This window comes from Pristiophorus japonicus, chromosome 1 (assembly GCF_044704955.1).
Source record: "Pristiophorus japonicus isolate sPriJap1 chromosome 1, sPriJap1.hap1, whole genome shotgun sequence".
NCBI classification, from domain to species: Eukaryota; Metazoa; Chordata; class Chondrichthyes; family Pristiophoridae; genus Pristiophorus; species Pristiophorus japonicus.
This window is the reverse complement of record NC_091977.1, coordinates 3,503,583-3,519,449: the sequence shown is the minus strand read 5'-3', so window position 1 is coordinate 3,519,449 and position 15,867 is coordinate 3,503,583. Positions and strand designations below refer to the sequence as shown.

The following is a 15,867-nucleotide window of genomic DNA, read 5'->3' as shown; positions in this document are numbered from 1 at the left end:
CTATGAGGTCCCCTCTCATTCTTCTGAACTCCAGTGAATACAAGCCCAGTTGATCCAGTCTTTCTTGATAGGTCAGTCCCGCCATCCCGGGAATCAGTCTGGTGAACCTTCGCTGCACTCCCTCAATAGCAAGAATGTCCTTCCTCAGGTTAGGAGACCAAAACTGTACACAATACTCCAGGTGTGGCCTCACCAATGCCCTGTACAACTGTAGCAACACCTCCCTGCCCCTGTACTCAAATCCCCTCGCTATGAAGGCCAACATGCCATTTGCTTTCTTAACCGCCTGCTGCACCTGCATGCCAACCTTCAATGACTGATGTACCATGACACCCAGGTCTCTTTGCACCTCCCCTTTTCCTAATCTGTCACCATTCAGATAATAGTCTGTCTCTCTGTTTTTACCACCAAAGTGGATAACCTCACATTTATCCACATTATACTTCATCTGCCATGCATTTGCCCACTCACCTAACCTATCGAAGTCGCTCTGCAGCCTCACAGCATCCTCCTCGCAGCTCACACTGCCACCCAACTTAGTGTCATCCGCAAATTTGGAGATACTACATTTAATCCCCTCATCTAAATCATTAATGTACAGTGTAAACAGCTGGGGCCCCAGCACAGAACCTTGCGGTACCCCACTAGTCACTGCCTGCCATTCTGAAAAGTACCCATTTACTCCTACTCTTTGCTTCCTGTCTGACAACCAGTTCTCAATCCATGTCAGTACACTACCCCCAATCCCATGTGCTCTAACTTTGCACATCAATCTCTTGTGTGGGACCATGTCGAACGCCTTCTGAAAGTCCAAATATACCACATCAACTGGTTCTCCCTTATCCACTCTACTGGAAACATCCTCAAAAAATTCCAGAAGATTTGTCAAGCATGATTTCCCTTTCACAAATCCATGCTGACTTGGACCTATCATGTCACCTCTTTCCAAATGCACTGCTATGACATCCTTAATAATTGATTCCATCATTTTACCCACTACCGATGTCAGGCTGACCGGTCTATAATTCCCTGTTTTCTCTCGCCCTCCTTTTTTAAAAAGTGGGGTTACATTGGCTACCCTCCACTCCATAGGAACTGATCCAGAGTCAATGGAATGTTGGAAAATGACTGTCAACGCATCCACTATTTCCAAGGCCACCTCCTTAAGTACTCTGGGATGCAGTCCATCAGGCCCTGGGGATTTATCGGCCTTCAATCCCATCAATTTCCCCAACACAATTTCCCGGCTAATAAGGATTTCCCTCAGTTCCTCCTTCTTACTAGACCCCCCGACCCCTTTTATAACCGGAAGGTTGTTCGTGTCCTCCTTCGTAAATACCGAACCAAAGTACTTGTTCAATTGGTCCGCCATTTCTTTGTTCCCCGTTATGACTTCCCCTGATTCTGACTGCAGGGGACCTACGTTTGTCTTTACTAACCTTTTTCTCTTTGCATATCTATAGAAACTTTTGCAATCCGTCTTAATGTTCCCTGCAAGCTTCTTCTCATACTCCATTTTCCCTGCCCTATTCAAACCCTTTGTCCTCCTTTGCTGAGTTCTAAATTTCTCCCAGTCCCCAGGTTCGCTGCTATTTCTGGCCAATTTGTATGCCACTTCCTTGGCTTTAATACTATCCCTGATTTCCCTTGATAGCCACGGTTGAGCCACCTTCCCTTTTTTATTTTTATGCCAGACAGGAATGTACAATTGTTGTAGTTCATCCATGCGGTCTCTAAATGTCTGCCATTGTCCATCCAGTCAACCCCTTAAGTATCATTCGCCAATCCATCCCAGCCAATTCACGCCTCATACCTTCAAAGTTAGCCTTCTTTAAGTTCTGGACCATGGTCTCTGAATTAACTGTTTCATTCTCCATCCCAATGCAGAATTCCACCATATTATACTCAATCTATCATCATAAGATAACCCCCTCATCTCCGGAATCAGCCTAGTGTACCCTCTCCAAAGCCAGTATATCCTTCCTGAAGTGACCAAAACTGCACGCAGTACTCCAGGTGCGGCCTCACCAATATCCTGTACAGTTGCAGCAGGACCTCTCTGCTTTTGAACTCCATCCCTCTTGCAATGAAGGCCAACATTGCATTCGCCTTCCTGATTACCTGCAAACTAACTTTTTGGGATTCATGCACAAGGACCCCCAGGTCCCTCTGCATCACAGCATGTTGTAATTTCTCCCCATTCAAATAATATTCCCCTTTACTGTTTTTTTTTCCAAGGTGGATGACCTCACACTTTCCAACATTGTATTCCATCTGCCAAATCTTAGCCCATTCGCTTAATCTATCTAAATCTCTTTGCAGCCTCTCTGTGTCCACTACACAACCCGCTTTCCCACTAATCTTTGTGTCATCTGCAAATTTTGTTACACTACACTCTGTCCCCTCTTCCAGGTCATCTATGTAAATTGTAAACAGTTGTGGTCCCAGCACCTATCCCTGTGGCACACCACTAACCACTGATTTCCAACCCGAAAATGACCCATTTAACCCGACTCTCTTTTTCTGTTCGCCAGCCAATTCTCTATCCATGCTAATACATTTCCTCTGACTCCGCGTACCTTTATCTTCTGCAGTAACCTTTTGTGTGGCACCTTATCGAATGCCTTTTGGAAATCTAAATACACCACATCCATCGATACACCTCTATCCACCATGCTCGTTATATCCTCAAAGTATTCCAGTAAATTAGTTAAACATGATTTCCCCTTCATGAATCCATGTTGCGTCTGCTTGATTGCACTATTCCTATCTAGATGTCCCGTTATTTCTTCCTTAATGATAGCTTCAAATATTTTCCCCACTACAGATGTTAAACTAACCGACCTACAGTTACCTGCATTTTGTCTGCCCCTTTTTTAAACAGAGGCGTTACATAGCTGCTTTCCAATCTGCTGGTACCTCCCCAGAGTCCAGAGAATTTTGGTAGATTATAACGAATGCATCTGCTATAACTTCCGCCATCTCTTTTAATACCCTGGGATGCATTTCATCAGGACCAGGGGACTTGTCTACCTTGAGTCCCATTAGCCTGTCCAGCACTACCTCCCGAGTGATAGTGATAGTCTTCCCTTCCCATATTCCCGTGACCAACAATTTTTGGCATGGTTTTTGTGTCTTCCACTGTGAAGACCGAAGCAAAATAATTGTTTAAGGTCTCAGCCATTTCCACATTTCCCATTATTAAATCCCCCTTCTCATCTTCTAAGGGACCAACATTTACTTTAGTCACTCTTTTCCGTTTTATATGTCGGTAAAAGCTTTTACTATCTGTTTTTATGTTTTGCGCAAGTTTACTTTTGTAATCTATCTTTCCTTTCTTTATTGCTTTCTTAGTCATTCTTTGCTGTCATTTAAAATGTTCCCAATCTTCTAGTTTCTCACTAACCTTGGCCACCTTATACACATTGGTTTTTAATTTGATACTCTCCTTTATTTCCTTGGTTATCCATGGCTGATTATCCCTTCTCTTACCACCCTTCTTTTTCACTGGAATATATTTTTGTTGAGCACTATGGAAGAGCTCCTTAAAAGTCCTCCACTGTTCCTCAATTGTGCCACCGTTTAGTCTGTGTTCTCAGTCTACTTCAGCCAACTCTGCCCTCATCCCTTTGTTTAAGCATTGTACGCTCATTTGAGACACTACTTCCTCACCCTCAATCTGTATTACAAATTCAACCATACTGTGATCACTCATTCCGAGAGGAGATCATTTATTATTCCTGTCTCATTACACAGGACCAGATCGAAGATGGCTTGCTCCCTTGTAGGTTCTGTAACATACTGTTCTAAGAAACAATCCCGTATGCATTCTATGAATTCCTCCTCCAGGCTACCCCGTGCGATTTGATTTGACCAATCGATATGTAGGTTAAAATCCCTCATGATTACTGCCGTTCCTTTTTCACATGCCTCCATTATTCCCTTGATTATTGTCCGCCCCACCGTGAAGTTATTATTTGGGGGCCTATAAACTACGCCCACCAGTGACTTTTTCCCCTTACTATCTCTAATCTCCACCCACATTTTGTTCATTAGAGCCAATATCATCTCTCACAACTGCCTTGATATCATCCTTTATTAACAGAGCTACCCCACCTCCTTTTCCTTCTTGTCTATCCTTCCGTCAGATACCCGTGTATGTTTAATTCCCAGTCTTGGCCACCCTGCAACCACATTTCTGTAATGGCCACCAAATCATACCCATTTGTAATGATTTATGCCGTCAACTCATTTACTTTATTTCGAATGCTGCGTGCGTTTAGGTAGAGTATTTTAATACTAGTTTTTAAAACATGATTTTTAGTTTTGACCCCTCCTGCAGCCCCTTTATATTCATACATATTGTCCCTTCCTATCACCTTGTGGTTTACACTTACCCCAGTGCTACTCTGCTCTGTTGCCTCCTGCCTTTTGCATTCTTTCTTGGGGTCCTGTTTATCTGCACTCTCACCCAATCTAACTAGCTCAGAGCCCTCTCCTGGGTTCCGAATACTCCTTGCATTGAGGCACCGAGCTTTCAGGCTTGCCTTTTTATTACACTTTGACCCTTTAGAATTTTGCTGTACAGTGGCCCTTTTTGTTTTTTGCCTTGGGTTTCTCTGCCCTCCACTTTTACTCATCTCCTTTCTGTCTTTTGCTTCTGTCTCCATTTTGTTTCCTTCTGTCTCCCTGCATTGGTTCCCATCCCCCTGCCATATTAGTTTAACTCCTCCCCAAAAGCACTAGCAAACACTCCCCTGAGGACATTGGTTCCGGTCCTGCCCAGGTGCAGACTGTCCGGTTTGTACTGGTCCCACCTCCCCCAGAACCAGTTCCAATGCCCCAGGAATTTGAATCTCTCCCTGCTGCACCACTGCTCAAGCCACGTATTCATCTGCGCTATCCTGCAATTCCTACTCTAACTAGCATGTTGAACTGGTAGCAATCCCGAGATTACTACTTTTGAGGTCCTACTTTTTAATTTAGCTCCTAGCTCCTTAAATTAGTCTCGTAGGACCTCATCCCTTTTTTTACCTATGTCGTTGGTACCAATGTGCACCACGACAACTGGCTGTTCACCCTCCCTTTTCAGAATGTCCTGCACATGACCTCATGAAGAATCTGCTCACTCCAGCGAAACCCACGGAGAAATCGTACGATGATTTGTGCACACTGGTCCAAGAGCATTTGAACCCGAAGGAAAGCGTTCTGATGGCTAGGTACCGGTTCTACACCTACAAAACATCTGAAGGCCAGGAAGTGGCGAGTTATGTCGCCGAGCTAAGACGCCTTGCAGGACATTGCGAATTTGAAGAATATTTGGAGCACATGCTCAGAGACTTTTTCACACTTGGCATTGGCCACAAAACCATACTTCGCAAACTTTTGACTGAGTAAGGCCATAGCGATAGCCCAGGCGTTCATTGCCACCAGTGACAATACGAAGCAAATCTCTCAGCACACAAATGCTGCTACAAGTACTGTGAACAAAGTGATGTTGTTTTCGAATCGTAACGTACAGGGCAGGTCACACATACCTGCAGCTGCATGTTTGCAGATGACTCAGAGTCCACCATCAAGGGTGATGAATGCAAGGCCATTAACACCTTGTTGGCGCTGCGGGGGTGATCATCATTTCCATTCATGCCAATTCAAAGGGTACGTTTGCAAGGGCTGTGGAACAATGGGACACCTCCAATGAGTGTGCAGGCGAGCTGCAAAGCCTGCTAAACCTGCAAACCACCATGTTGCAGAGGAGGACAGATCCACAGATAGAGGAGGCAGAGGTACATGGGATGCACACATTCACCACGAATTGTCCCCCGATAATGCTGAATGTTGAACTAAATGGACTCCCGGTGTCAATGGAGCTGGACACGGGCACGAGCCAGTCCATCATGGGCAAAAAGACTTTCAAAAGGTTGTGGTGCAACAAGGCCTGACGGCCAATCTTAACTCCAGTTCGCACAAAACTAAGAATTTACACAAAAGAACTGATTCCTGTAATCGGCAGTGATACCGTAAAGGTCTCCTACGATGGAGCGGTGCACAAGCTACCACTCTGGCTGGTACCGGGCGATGGTCCCACGCTGCTCAGCAGGAGCTGGCTGGGAAAGATACGCTGGAACTTGGACGACGTCTGAGCGCTATCGCCCGCTGACGACACTTCGTGTGCCCAGGTCTTAAACAAATTTCCTTCGCTGTTCGAACCAGGCATCGGGAAATTCCAAGGAGCAAAAGTGCAGATCCACCTAATTCCGGGGGCATGACCCATCCATCACAAGGCGAGAGCAGTACCGTACATGATGAGAGAAAGGGTAGAGATCGAGCTCGACCAGCTGCAAAGAGAGGGCATCATTTCACCGATCGAGTTCAGTGAGTGGGCCAGTCCTATCGTCCCAGTCTTCAAGGGAGACAGCACCATCAGAATCTGTGGCGATTACAAAGTAACTATCAATCGTTTCTTCCTACAGGACCCATATCCACTACCAAAGGCCGACGACCTCTTTGCAACGCTGGCGGGAGGAAAGACGTTCACGAAGCTGGATCTGACTTCAGTCTACATGACGCAGGAACTGGAGGAATCATCGAAGGCCTTCACCTGCATCAATACGCACAAAGGTCTTTCTGTTTATAACAGATGCCCGTTTGGAATCCGATCAGCGGCGGCGATATTCCAGAGAAACATGGGAAGTTTACTGAAGTTGGTCCCACACACCATGGTCTTCCAGGACGACATCTTGGTCACAGGTTGGAACACAGTCGAGCATCTGCAGAACCTGGAGGAGGTTCTTCGTCGACTCAACCGCGTGGGGCTCAGGTTAAAACGCTCGAAGTGCGTTTTCCTGGTGCCTGAAGTGGAGTTCCTGGGAAGGAGGATTGTGGCGGACGGCATCAGGCCCACCAATGCAAAGACGGAGGCAATCGAGAACGCACCGAGGCCACAGAACGTGATGGAGCTGCGGTCGTTTCTGGGACTCTTGAACTACTTTGGTAACTTCTTACCGTGTCTCAGCACACTGCTAGAACCACTACATGTCTGACTACGAAAAGGGGGTGAATGGGTTTGGAGCAAAAGCCAAGAAAATGCCTTTGTAAAAGTAAGAAAATTGTTATGCTCAAACAAATTGCTTGTGTTGTATGATCCAGTAAGCGTTTGATACTAGCATGTGATGCGTCGTCATATGGTGTCGGGTATGTATTGCAGCAAGCTAATGATTTCGGGAAACTGCAACCGGTTGCTTATGCATCCAGGAGTCTGTCTAAGGCTGAGAGAGCCTACAGCATGATTGAAAAAGAAGCGTTAGCGTGTGTCTATGGAGCAAAGAAAATGCATCAATACCTGTTTGGGTTAAAATTCGAATTGGAAATTGACCATAAGCCACTTGTATCCCTGTTTTCCGAGAATAAAGGGATAAATATCAATGCATCGGCCCGCATCCAGAGATGGGCGCTCACGTTGTCCGCATACAACTACGCCATCCGCCACAGAAAACTGCGTCGATGCTCTCGGTAGGCTGCCATTGCCCACCACGGAGGTAGAAATGGCGCAACCCGCAGATCTAGCCATGGTTATGGAAGCATTTGAGAGTGAGCAATCACCTGTCACTGCCCAGAAGATCAAAACCTGGACAAGCCAAGATCTCTTATTATCTCTAGTCAAAACCTGTGTACTTCACGGGAGCTGGTCCAGTGTCCCAGTGGAAATGCAGGAAGAGATAAAGCCGTTCCAGCGGCGCAAAGATGAAATGTCTATACAGGCAGACTGCCTTCTGTGGGGCAATCGAGTAGTGGTCCCCAAGAAGGGCAGAGACACCTTCATCAATGACCTCCACAGTACCCACCCAGGCATCGTAATGATGAAAGCGATAGCCAGATCCCACGTGTGGTGGCCCGGTATCAATGCGGACTTAGAGTCCTGCGTTCACAGATGTAATACATGCTCGCAGTTAAGCAATGTACCCAGGGAGGCGTTGCTAAGTTTATACTCTTGGCCCTCCAAACCGTGGTCTAGGGTACATGTCGACTATGGCCCGTTCTTGGGTAAAATGTTCCTTGTGGTTGTTGACGCGTACTCCAAGTGGATTGAATGTGAGATAATTTCCGCTGCCACTATTGAAAGCCTGCAGGCCATGTTTGCCACACACGGCTTACCCGATGTCCTGGTGAGCGACAACGGGCCATGTTTTACCAGTGCTGAGTTCAAAGAATTCATGACCCATAACGGGATCAAACATGTCACATCTGCCCCGTTTAAACCAGCGTCCAAAGGTCAGGCAGAGAGAGCAGTGCAAACCATCAAGAAAGGCTTGAAGAGGGTAACTGAAGGCTCACTGCAGACTTGTCTATCCTGAGTCCTGCTTAGCTACCGCACGAGACCACACTCACTCACTGGGATCCAACCTGCTGAAATGCTCATGAAAAGAGCACTTCAGACAAGGCTCTCATTAGTTTACCCTGATCTACATGAACAGGTAGAGAGCAGGCGGCTTCAACAAAGTGCATACCATGATAGCGCAAATGTGTCACGCGAGATTGAAATCAATGATCCTGTATTTGTATTAAATTATGGAGAAGGTCCCAAGTGGCTTCCCAGCACTGTCGTGGCCAAAGAGGGGAGCAGGGTGTTTCGGGTCAAACTTTCAAATGGACTAATTCACCGGAAACACTTGGACCAAATCAAACTCAGATTCACGGACTATCCTGAGCAACCCACCTTGGACCCTACCTTTTTTGATCCCCCAACATACACACCAGAGGCAACAGGCACCACGGTTGACCACGAAGCAGAACCCATCATCCACAGCAGCCCAGCAGGGCCCAATACACCAGGCAGCCCAGCAAGGCCAGCTGCACAGCAGCCCAGCGAGGGCCCAACAAATGATTCAACAACACCAGCTTTCACACCGAGACGATCAACCAGGGCAAGAAGGGCCCCAGATCGACTCACATTGTAAATAGTTACACTATTGACTTTGGGGGGTAGGGAGTGTTGTTATATATGTGGACTTGTATTTACTCTGTACAGCCACCAGAGGGCTCATCCCCTGGAGTCCCAAGGGATCCCATAATCCCTTGGGAGCACAGGTATTTAAGGAGGCTTCACAGGTTGGAGAGGCACTTTGGAGACCTGCAATAAAAGACGAAGGCCACATTTTACTTTGAGCTCAGTGTTCGGTCTGACTCTTTCTCCATACACAACACCCTCCACCCTCTATAACCCTATCTCTGTCAGCCCCTCCATCCCATGTAACCCTATCTCTGTCAGCCTCTCCATCCCATGTAACCCTATCTCTGTCAGCCTCTCCATCCCATGTAACCCTATCTCTGTCAGCCCCTCCATCCCATGTAACCCTATCTCTGTAAGCTCCTCCATCCCCTATAACCTTACCTCTGTAAGCTCCTCCACCCCTTATAACCCTATCTCTGTAAGCCCCTGCAGACCTACACGCCTCCAAGATCTCTGCGCTCCTCTAATTCTGGCCTCTTGCTCATCCCCGATTTTTATCACTTCTCCATCGGTGGCTGTGCCTTATGCTGTCTGGGCCCCAAACTCTAGAATTCCCGGCCTAAACCTCTCTGCCTCTCTTCCTTTAAGAAGCTCCTTAAAACCTACTTCTTTGACCAAGTGCCCTAATATCTCATGTGGTTCGGTGTCCATTTTTGTCTGATAACGTTCCTGTGAAGCACCTTGGGACGTTTTACCATGTTAAAGGTGCAATATAAATGCATGTTGTTATTTTACTATGTGTAAGGTGCTATATCAATGCAAGTTATTGTTATTTTACTATGTGAAAGGTGATATATAAATTCCGGTTGTTGTGACACTGTCTCTGTGCAATTGGGTAAAAGTGATTCAGTATTTGAAGAGCACCAATTCTCAGTTTCCTGCAAGAATCAGCAACATATCACAAGGCTGGGCTGGGAGAATGTCGCTGCCAATACTCGCCACTCACCCGCAGTGTCACCAGGAACTCATCAAAGTCGATCGTTCCACTCGCGTCCCTGTCGAAACGTTTGAAGGCTGCTTCCACATCATCCTTCTCCATCAGCACTCCGTAATCATTCAGGCCCTTCACAAACTCCTTGAAGTCGAGTGTCCGATTACGGTCATCATCCATGATATGGAACACCCTACACAGACAGAAAACCCATGGGGCGGGGCAAGCTGATAAGAACATAAGAAATTGGAGCAGGAGTAGGCTATATGGCCCCTCGAGCCTGCTCCGCCATTTCACACGATTGTGGCTGATCTGATCATGGACTTGGGTCCACTTCCCTGCCCTGTCTTAAATGTATTCAATGTCCCGGCTTCCACAGCTCTCTGAGGCAGCGAATTCCACAGATTTCCGAGAGAAGAAATTTCTCCTCATCTCAGTTTTAAATGGGCGGCCCCTTATTCTAAGACCATGCCCCCTAGTTCTAGTCTCCCCCATCAGTGGAAACATCCTCTCTGCATCCACCTTGTCAAGCCCCCTCATAATCTTATACATTTCGATAAGATCACCTCTCATTCTTCTGAATTCCAAGGAGTAAAGGCCCAATCTATTCAACCTTTCCTCATAAGTCAACCCCCTCATCTCCGGAATCAACCTAGTGAACCTTCTCTGAACTGCCTCCAAAGCAAGTATATCCTTTCATAAATATGGAAACCAAAACTGTACGTAGTATTCCAGGTGTGGCCTCACCAATACCCTGTATTACTGTAGCTAGACTTCCCTGCTTTTATACTCCATCCCATTTGCAATAAAGGCCAAGATTCCATTGGCCTTCCTGATCACTTGCTGTACCTGCATACTAACCTTTTGTGTTTCATGCACAAGTACCCCCAGGTCCTGCTGTACTGCAGCACTTTGCAATCTTTCTCCATTTAAATAATAACTTGCTCTTTGATTTTTTTTCTACCTTTAACATGAGGCTGTTAAAAATGCATACAGGAATCTTGGCTTTATAAATAGAGGCAGAGTAAGGAAGGAAGTTAGGCTAAATCTTTAGAAAACACTGGTTGGGCCCCAGCTAGAGTATTGAGCCCAATTCTGGGCACTGCACTTTCGAAAGGATGTGAAGACCTTAGCCATGTTGAAGAAGACATTTACAAGAATGGCTCCAGGGATGAGGGACTTCAGTTATGGGGATAGACTGGAGAAGCTGGGGTTGTTCTCCTTAGAGCAGAGAAGATTAAGAGGAGATTTAACAGGGGTGATCAAAATCATGAAGGGTTTTGATAAGAGTAAATAAGGAGAAATTGTTTCCACTGGCAGAAGAGTCGGTAACCAGAGGATGCGGAGTTATGATAATTGATACAAGAACCAGAGGGAGAGATAAGGAATAAAATATTTACGCAACGAGTTGTTGTGATCTGGAATGCACTTTCTGAAAGAGCGGTGGAATTGGATACATATTTGAAAAGAAAAATTTGCAGGGCTATGGGGAAAGAGCTGGTGAGTGGGCTAATTAAGAACATAAGATATAGGAGCAGGAGTAGGCCATATGCTCCCTCAAGCCTGCTCCGATCATGGCTGATCATCAGCCTCAACTCCACTTTCCCGCCCGATCGCCGTATCACTTGATTCCCCAAGATTCCAAAAATCTATCGATCTCAGCCTTGAATATATTCAGAGACTGCATCCACAGCCCTCTGGGACAGAGAATTCCAAAGATTCACAACCCTCTGTGTGAAGAAATTCCTCCTATCTCAGACCTACCCCTGATCCTAAGACTGTGCCCCCTAGTTCGAGACACACCAGCCCAGGGGATGAGGCCGTGGTGGGATTTGAAAATGAGGATGAGAATTTTAAAATCAAGGTTTTCTCCTCCAAGGCCCAACCTGTAGCCTCGGTGCAAATTTTAGTAATTACCACCCATTTTGTTTAAGAACTGCCCAAGATTCTATTTTACGCTGAGAATCGAGGTATAAGGCCCATTGTTTTAAGCCGGGCGGAATTTTTTCCTTTTTTTTTTTAAATGGAATTTTTTGCCGGAGGTAATTTTAAACTCTTCTATTTTGGGCGGCAATCCGACATTGGCATATTTTTTTGAAAATCTAGCCCCAAGACTCTAGTTTATGACTTAGGCAAGTCACACTCAAACTTAATGTGAAATTCTACCATATTATGATTACTCTGCCCCAGAGGATCCTTTACTATGAGATTGCTAATTAACCCTGTATACAAGATCTAAAATAACCTGTTCCCTGTTTGGTTCCTTGACGTATTGTTCTAGGTAACTATCCCAAATGCATTCCATGAACTTGTCCTCCAGACTACCTTTACTAATTTGATTTGTCCAGTCTATTTGAAACATAGAAAATAGATGGAGTCGGCCATTCAGCCCTTCGATCCTGCACCACCATTCAATAAGATCATGGCTGATCATGCATTTCAGTACCCCATTCCTGCTTTCTCTCCATACTCCTCGATTCCTTTAGCCGTAAGGGCCACATCTAACTCCCTTTTGAATATATCTAACGAACTGGACTCAACAACTTTCTGTGGTAGAGAATTCCACAGGTTCACAATTCTCTGAGTGAAGAAGTTTCTCCTTATTTCGGTCCTAAATGGCTTTCGCCTTATCCTTAGACTGTGACCCCTGGTTCTGGATTTCCCCAACATCGGGAACATTCTTCCTGCATCTAACCTGTCCAATCCCGTCAGAATTTTATATTTTTCTATGAGATCCCCTCTCATTCTTCTAAATTCCATTGAATACAAGCCAAGTCGATCCAGTCTTTCTTCATATGTCAGTCCTGTCGTCCCGGAAGATTAAACTCCCCCACAATGATTGCATTACCTTTGTTACAAGCTCCTGCCTGGAAGAGTGGTGGATGCAGAAACCCTCACCACTTTTAAGAGATGGTTGGATGGGCACTTGAAGTGCAGTAACGTGCAGCGTTACGGACCTAGAGCTGGTAATTGGGAGTAGACTGGATAACCTTGTGTTGGCCGGCGCAGATATGATGGTAAGTACTGCAGGGAATCGAATACGGCCAGAGTGATCTCCAGGACTAGTTTCGATCGCCTGAATGGGTCGGAGAGGAACTTTTCCAGATTTTTTTCCCCCTAAATTGGCCTGGGTTTTTATCTGGTTTTTGCCTCTCCCAGGAGATCACATGGCTCCGGTTGAGGTGGAGTGTAGAATGTTTTAGTGTAAGGGGTGTCGCAGTTGTGTGGGGTGGACTGGTTGGGCTGGTGCCCTTTACCTTTCCGCCATTGTTCATTGTTCATCGGTTGACATGTAACCTTCAGGGCTGCTGACCGAGGGCCGTGTGGCTCTTTGTCGGCCGGCGCAGACACGATGGGCCGGAATGGCCTCCTTCTGTATTGTAAATTTCTATGTTTCTCCTATTATTTGTTGTTTAATATTCTGTCCAACAGTATAGCTACTGTTAGGGGGCCTATATACTATGCCCACCATTGTTTTCTGCCCCTTGTTATTCCTTATCTCCACCCATTCTGATTCTACTTCCTGATCTTCCGAGCCAAGATACTTTCTCTCTACTGTTCTTGTGTGATCCTTTATTATCAGGGCTAGACCCACTCCCCCATCCCTCCTTTACCATTCTGCCTCTCTTTTCAAAACATCAAGTACCCTGGAACATTTATTTCCCAACCTTGGTCACCTTGCAGCCACATCTCTGTAATGGCTATTAGATCAAAGTCACTTATCTCTATTTGTGGCACTAGTTTATCTACCTTATTACAAATACTCCGTGCATTCAAATAAAGAGCCTTTAATTTAATATTTTTACCATTATTCCCAGCTTTGACCTTATTCTCTGCTGCACCGTTACCGTTAAATTCTCTGTCCCTTCCCTTTACTCTCTGCTGCACTGTTCCCGTCAAACTCACTGTCCCTTCCTGACACACACGGCTGCACAGTTACCGTTAAATTCTCTGTCCCTTCCTGGCACTCTCTGCTGCACTGTTACCGTTAAACTCTCTGTCCTTCCTATCACACTCTGCGTATTTTTACCCAAGTCGCTACACTGCTCTATTGCATTGACCTTTCTCTTTAGATTTCTAAATGTTCCCTCATCTGCCCCCCCCCCCCCCCGCCACCCTCTCCCCATTTTTTAGGTTAAAGCATTATCTATAGTCCTAGTTATTTGATTCGCCAGGACGCTGGTACCAGCCCAGGTTTAAGTGAAGTCCGTCCCCGTGAACTGCTCCCTCTTTCCCCAGTATTGGTACCAGTGCCCCATGAATTGAAACTCTTTCTTCCCACACCACTCTTTCAGCCACACATTTAACTCTCTGATCTGCTTGACCCAATGCCAATTTGCGCTTGGCTCTTTCACAGAGCCGGCACAGACATGATGGGCCAAATGGTCTCCTCTGTGCTCTATGATTCTACATCCTCCCTCGACTGAAACTCATCACTGAGCTGGCCATTAGAGGGAGCAAGGTATGGCGTGGAGCCACTGCAGGGAGCAGCGCGCACTGCTGCAGGAGGGCGACGGCTGTGAAGAAGGCGACTGGATTTGACGTCACCCAAATCGCTGGTCGCTGATTGGAGTGCAGGCGGGTACAGCAGGAGGTGTGAAGGAGCGGCGAGAGTTTGTAGAGGGGTGCTTTCGGGGCCCGGTAGAGGCATGAGTTCAGGGCCCAGAAGAGGCGAGGGCCCAGGGGCAGCACGGACCAGCCCACACTGCGATATGTGTGCGCACTAGGTCCGTGCAGCAGAACTGGTCTCCAGTCGTCTTGGTTAACCCTTGCCACTGGACCAAGACCTAGCTCTGTCAAGCCCGTGTGGTGGCTGGTGTGCAACAGCCATCATACGTTTAAAAAAAATCAACGCACAGGCATCTTCCACCCTTCAAGATTTAGTTCAGGACCTGGAATATTAGGTCCTTCATTGAAACACCTGTGAACTCATCCTTTTTTGGTGTGGAAGCAAGTGATCAGGAAGGCCAATGGAATCTTGGCCTTTATTGCAAAGAGGATGGAGTGTAAAAGCAGAGAAGTCTTGCTACAGTTATACAGGGTCTAATTGAGACCACACCTGGAATACTGCGTGCAGTTTTGGTTTCCATATTTACGAGTGGATACTTGCTTTGGAAGCAGTTCAGAGAAGGTTCACTCGGTTGATTCCGGAGATGAGGGGGTTGATTTATGAGGAAAGGTTGAGTAGGTTGGGCCTCTACTCATTGGAATTCAGAAGACTGAGAGATGATCTTATCGAAATGTATAAGATTATGAGGGAGCTTAACAAGGTGGATGCAGAGAGGATGTTTCCACTGATGGGGAGACTAGAACTAGGGGGCATAACCTTAGAATAAGGGGCCGCCCATTTAAAACTGAGATGAGGAGGAATTTCTTCTCTCAGAGGGTTGTAAATCTGGAATTTGTGGCCTCAGAGAGCTGTGGAAGCCGGGACATTGAATAAATTTAAGACCGAGATAGACAGTTTCTTAACAGTTAAGGGATTAAGGGTTATGGGGAGCGGGCAGGGAAGTGGACCTGAGTCCATGGTCGGATCAGCCATGATTGTATTAAATGGTGGAGCAGGCTCGAGGGGCCGAATGGCCTACTCCTGCTGCTATTTCTTATGTTCTGATGTTCTTATCCTCATTTAGAGGGACCAACTATTATGATGATGTTGTCATCCCCATCTCAATTTCTTTTATCTCCGCTTCTGTTGGTTCCCTTACAGCAGGACTCGCCCCGTCACCGAGGTTTACCCAGAGAGGGGGGCCTGTTGGGGACGGTGTAAAGCTCAGCCTATTGAGGCTGGGCTGGGATGTGAATGAGGAAGGAGGTGCTGGGTGTTCAATGTCAGTCCTGTGCAATGAGCCGACTGTCTGGGTATTGGAAATAGATCAGCGGGGCTTGAGAGCGAGGTTCGGCATCTAGGCTCTGTGCGAGAGAC

At 46.4% G+C, this 15,867-nt stretch overlaps 1 protein-coding gene across 4 annotated transcripts in view; it reads right to left on the bottom strand.

The window, feature by feature from the left end:
• capslb (calcyphosine-like b) overlaps nt 1-15,867 on the bottom strand; it is a 62,686-nt gene that overhangs the window by 14,544 nt on the left and 32,275 nt on the right. For all 4 annotated transcript variants that reach the window (XM_070891761.1, XM_070891932.1, XM_070892016.1 and 1 more), the window contains exon 3: nt 9,957-10,134. In XM_070891761.1, coding sequence (XP_070747862.1) covers nt 9,957-10,134 — 178 coding nt within the window. The remainder of the gene's footprint in view (nt 1-9,956; nt 10,135-15,867) is intronic.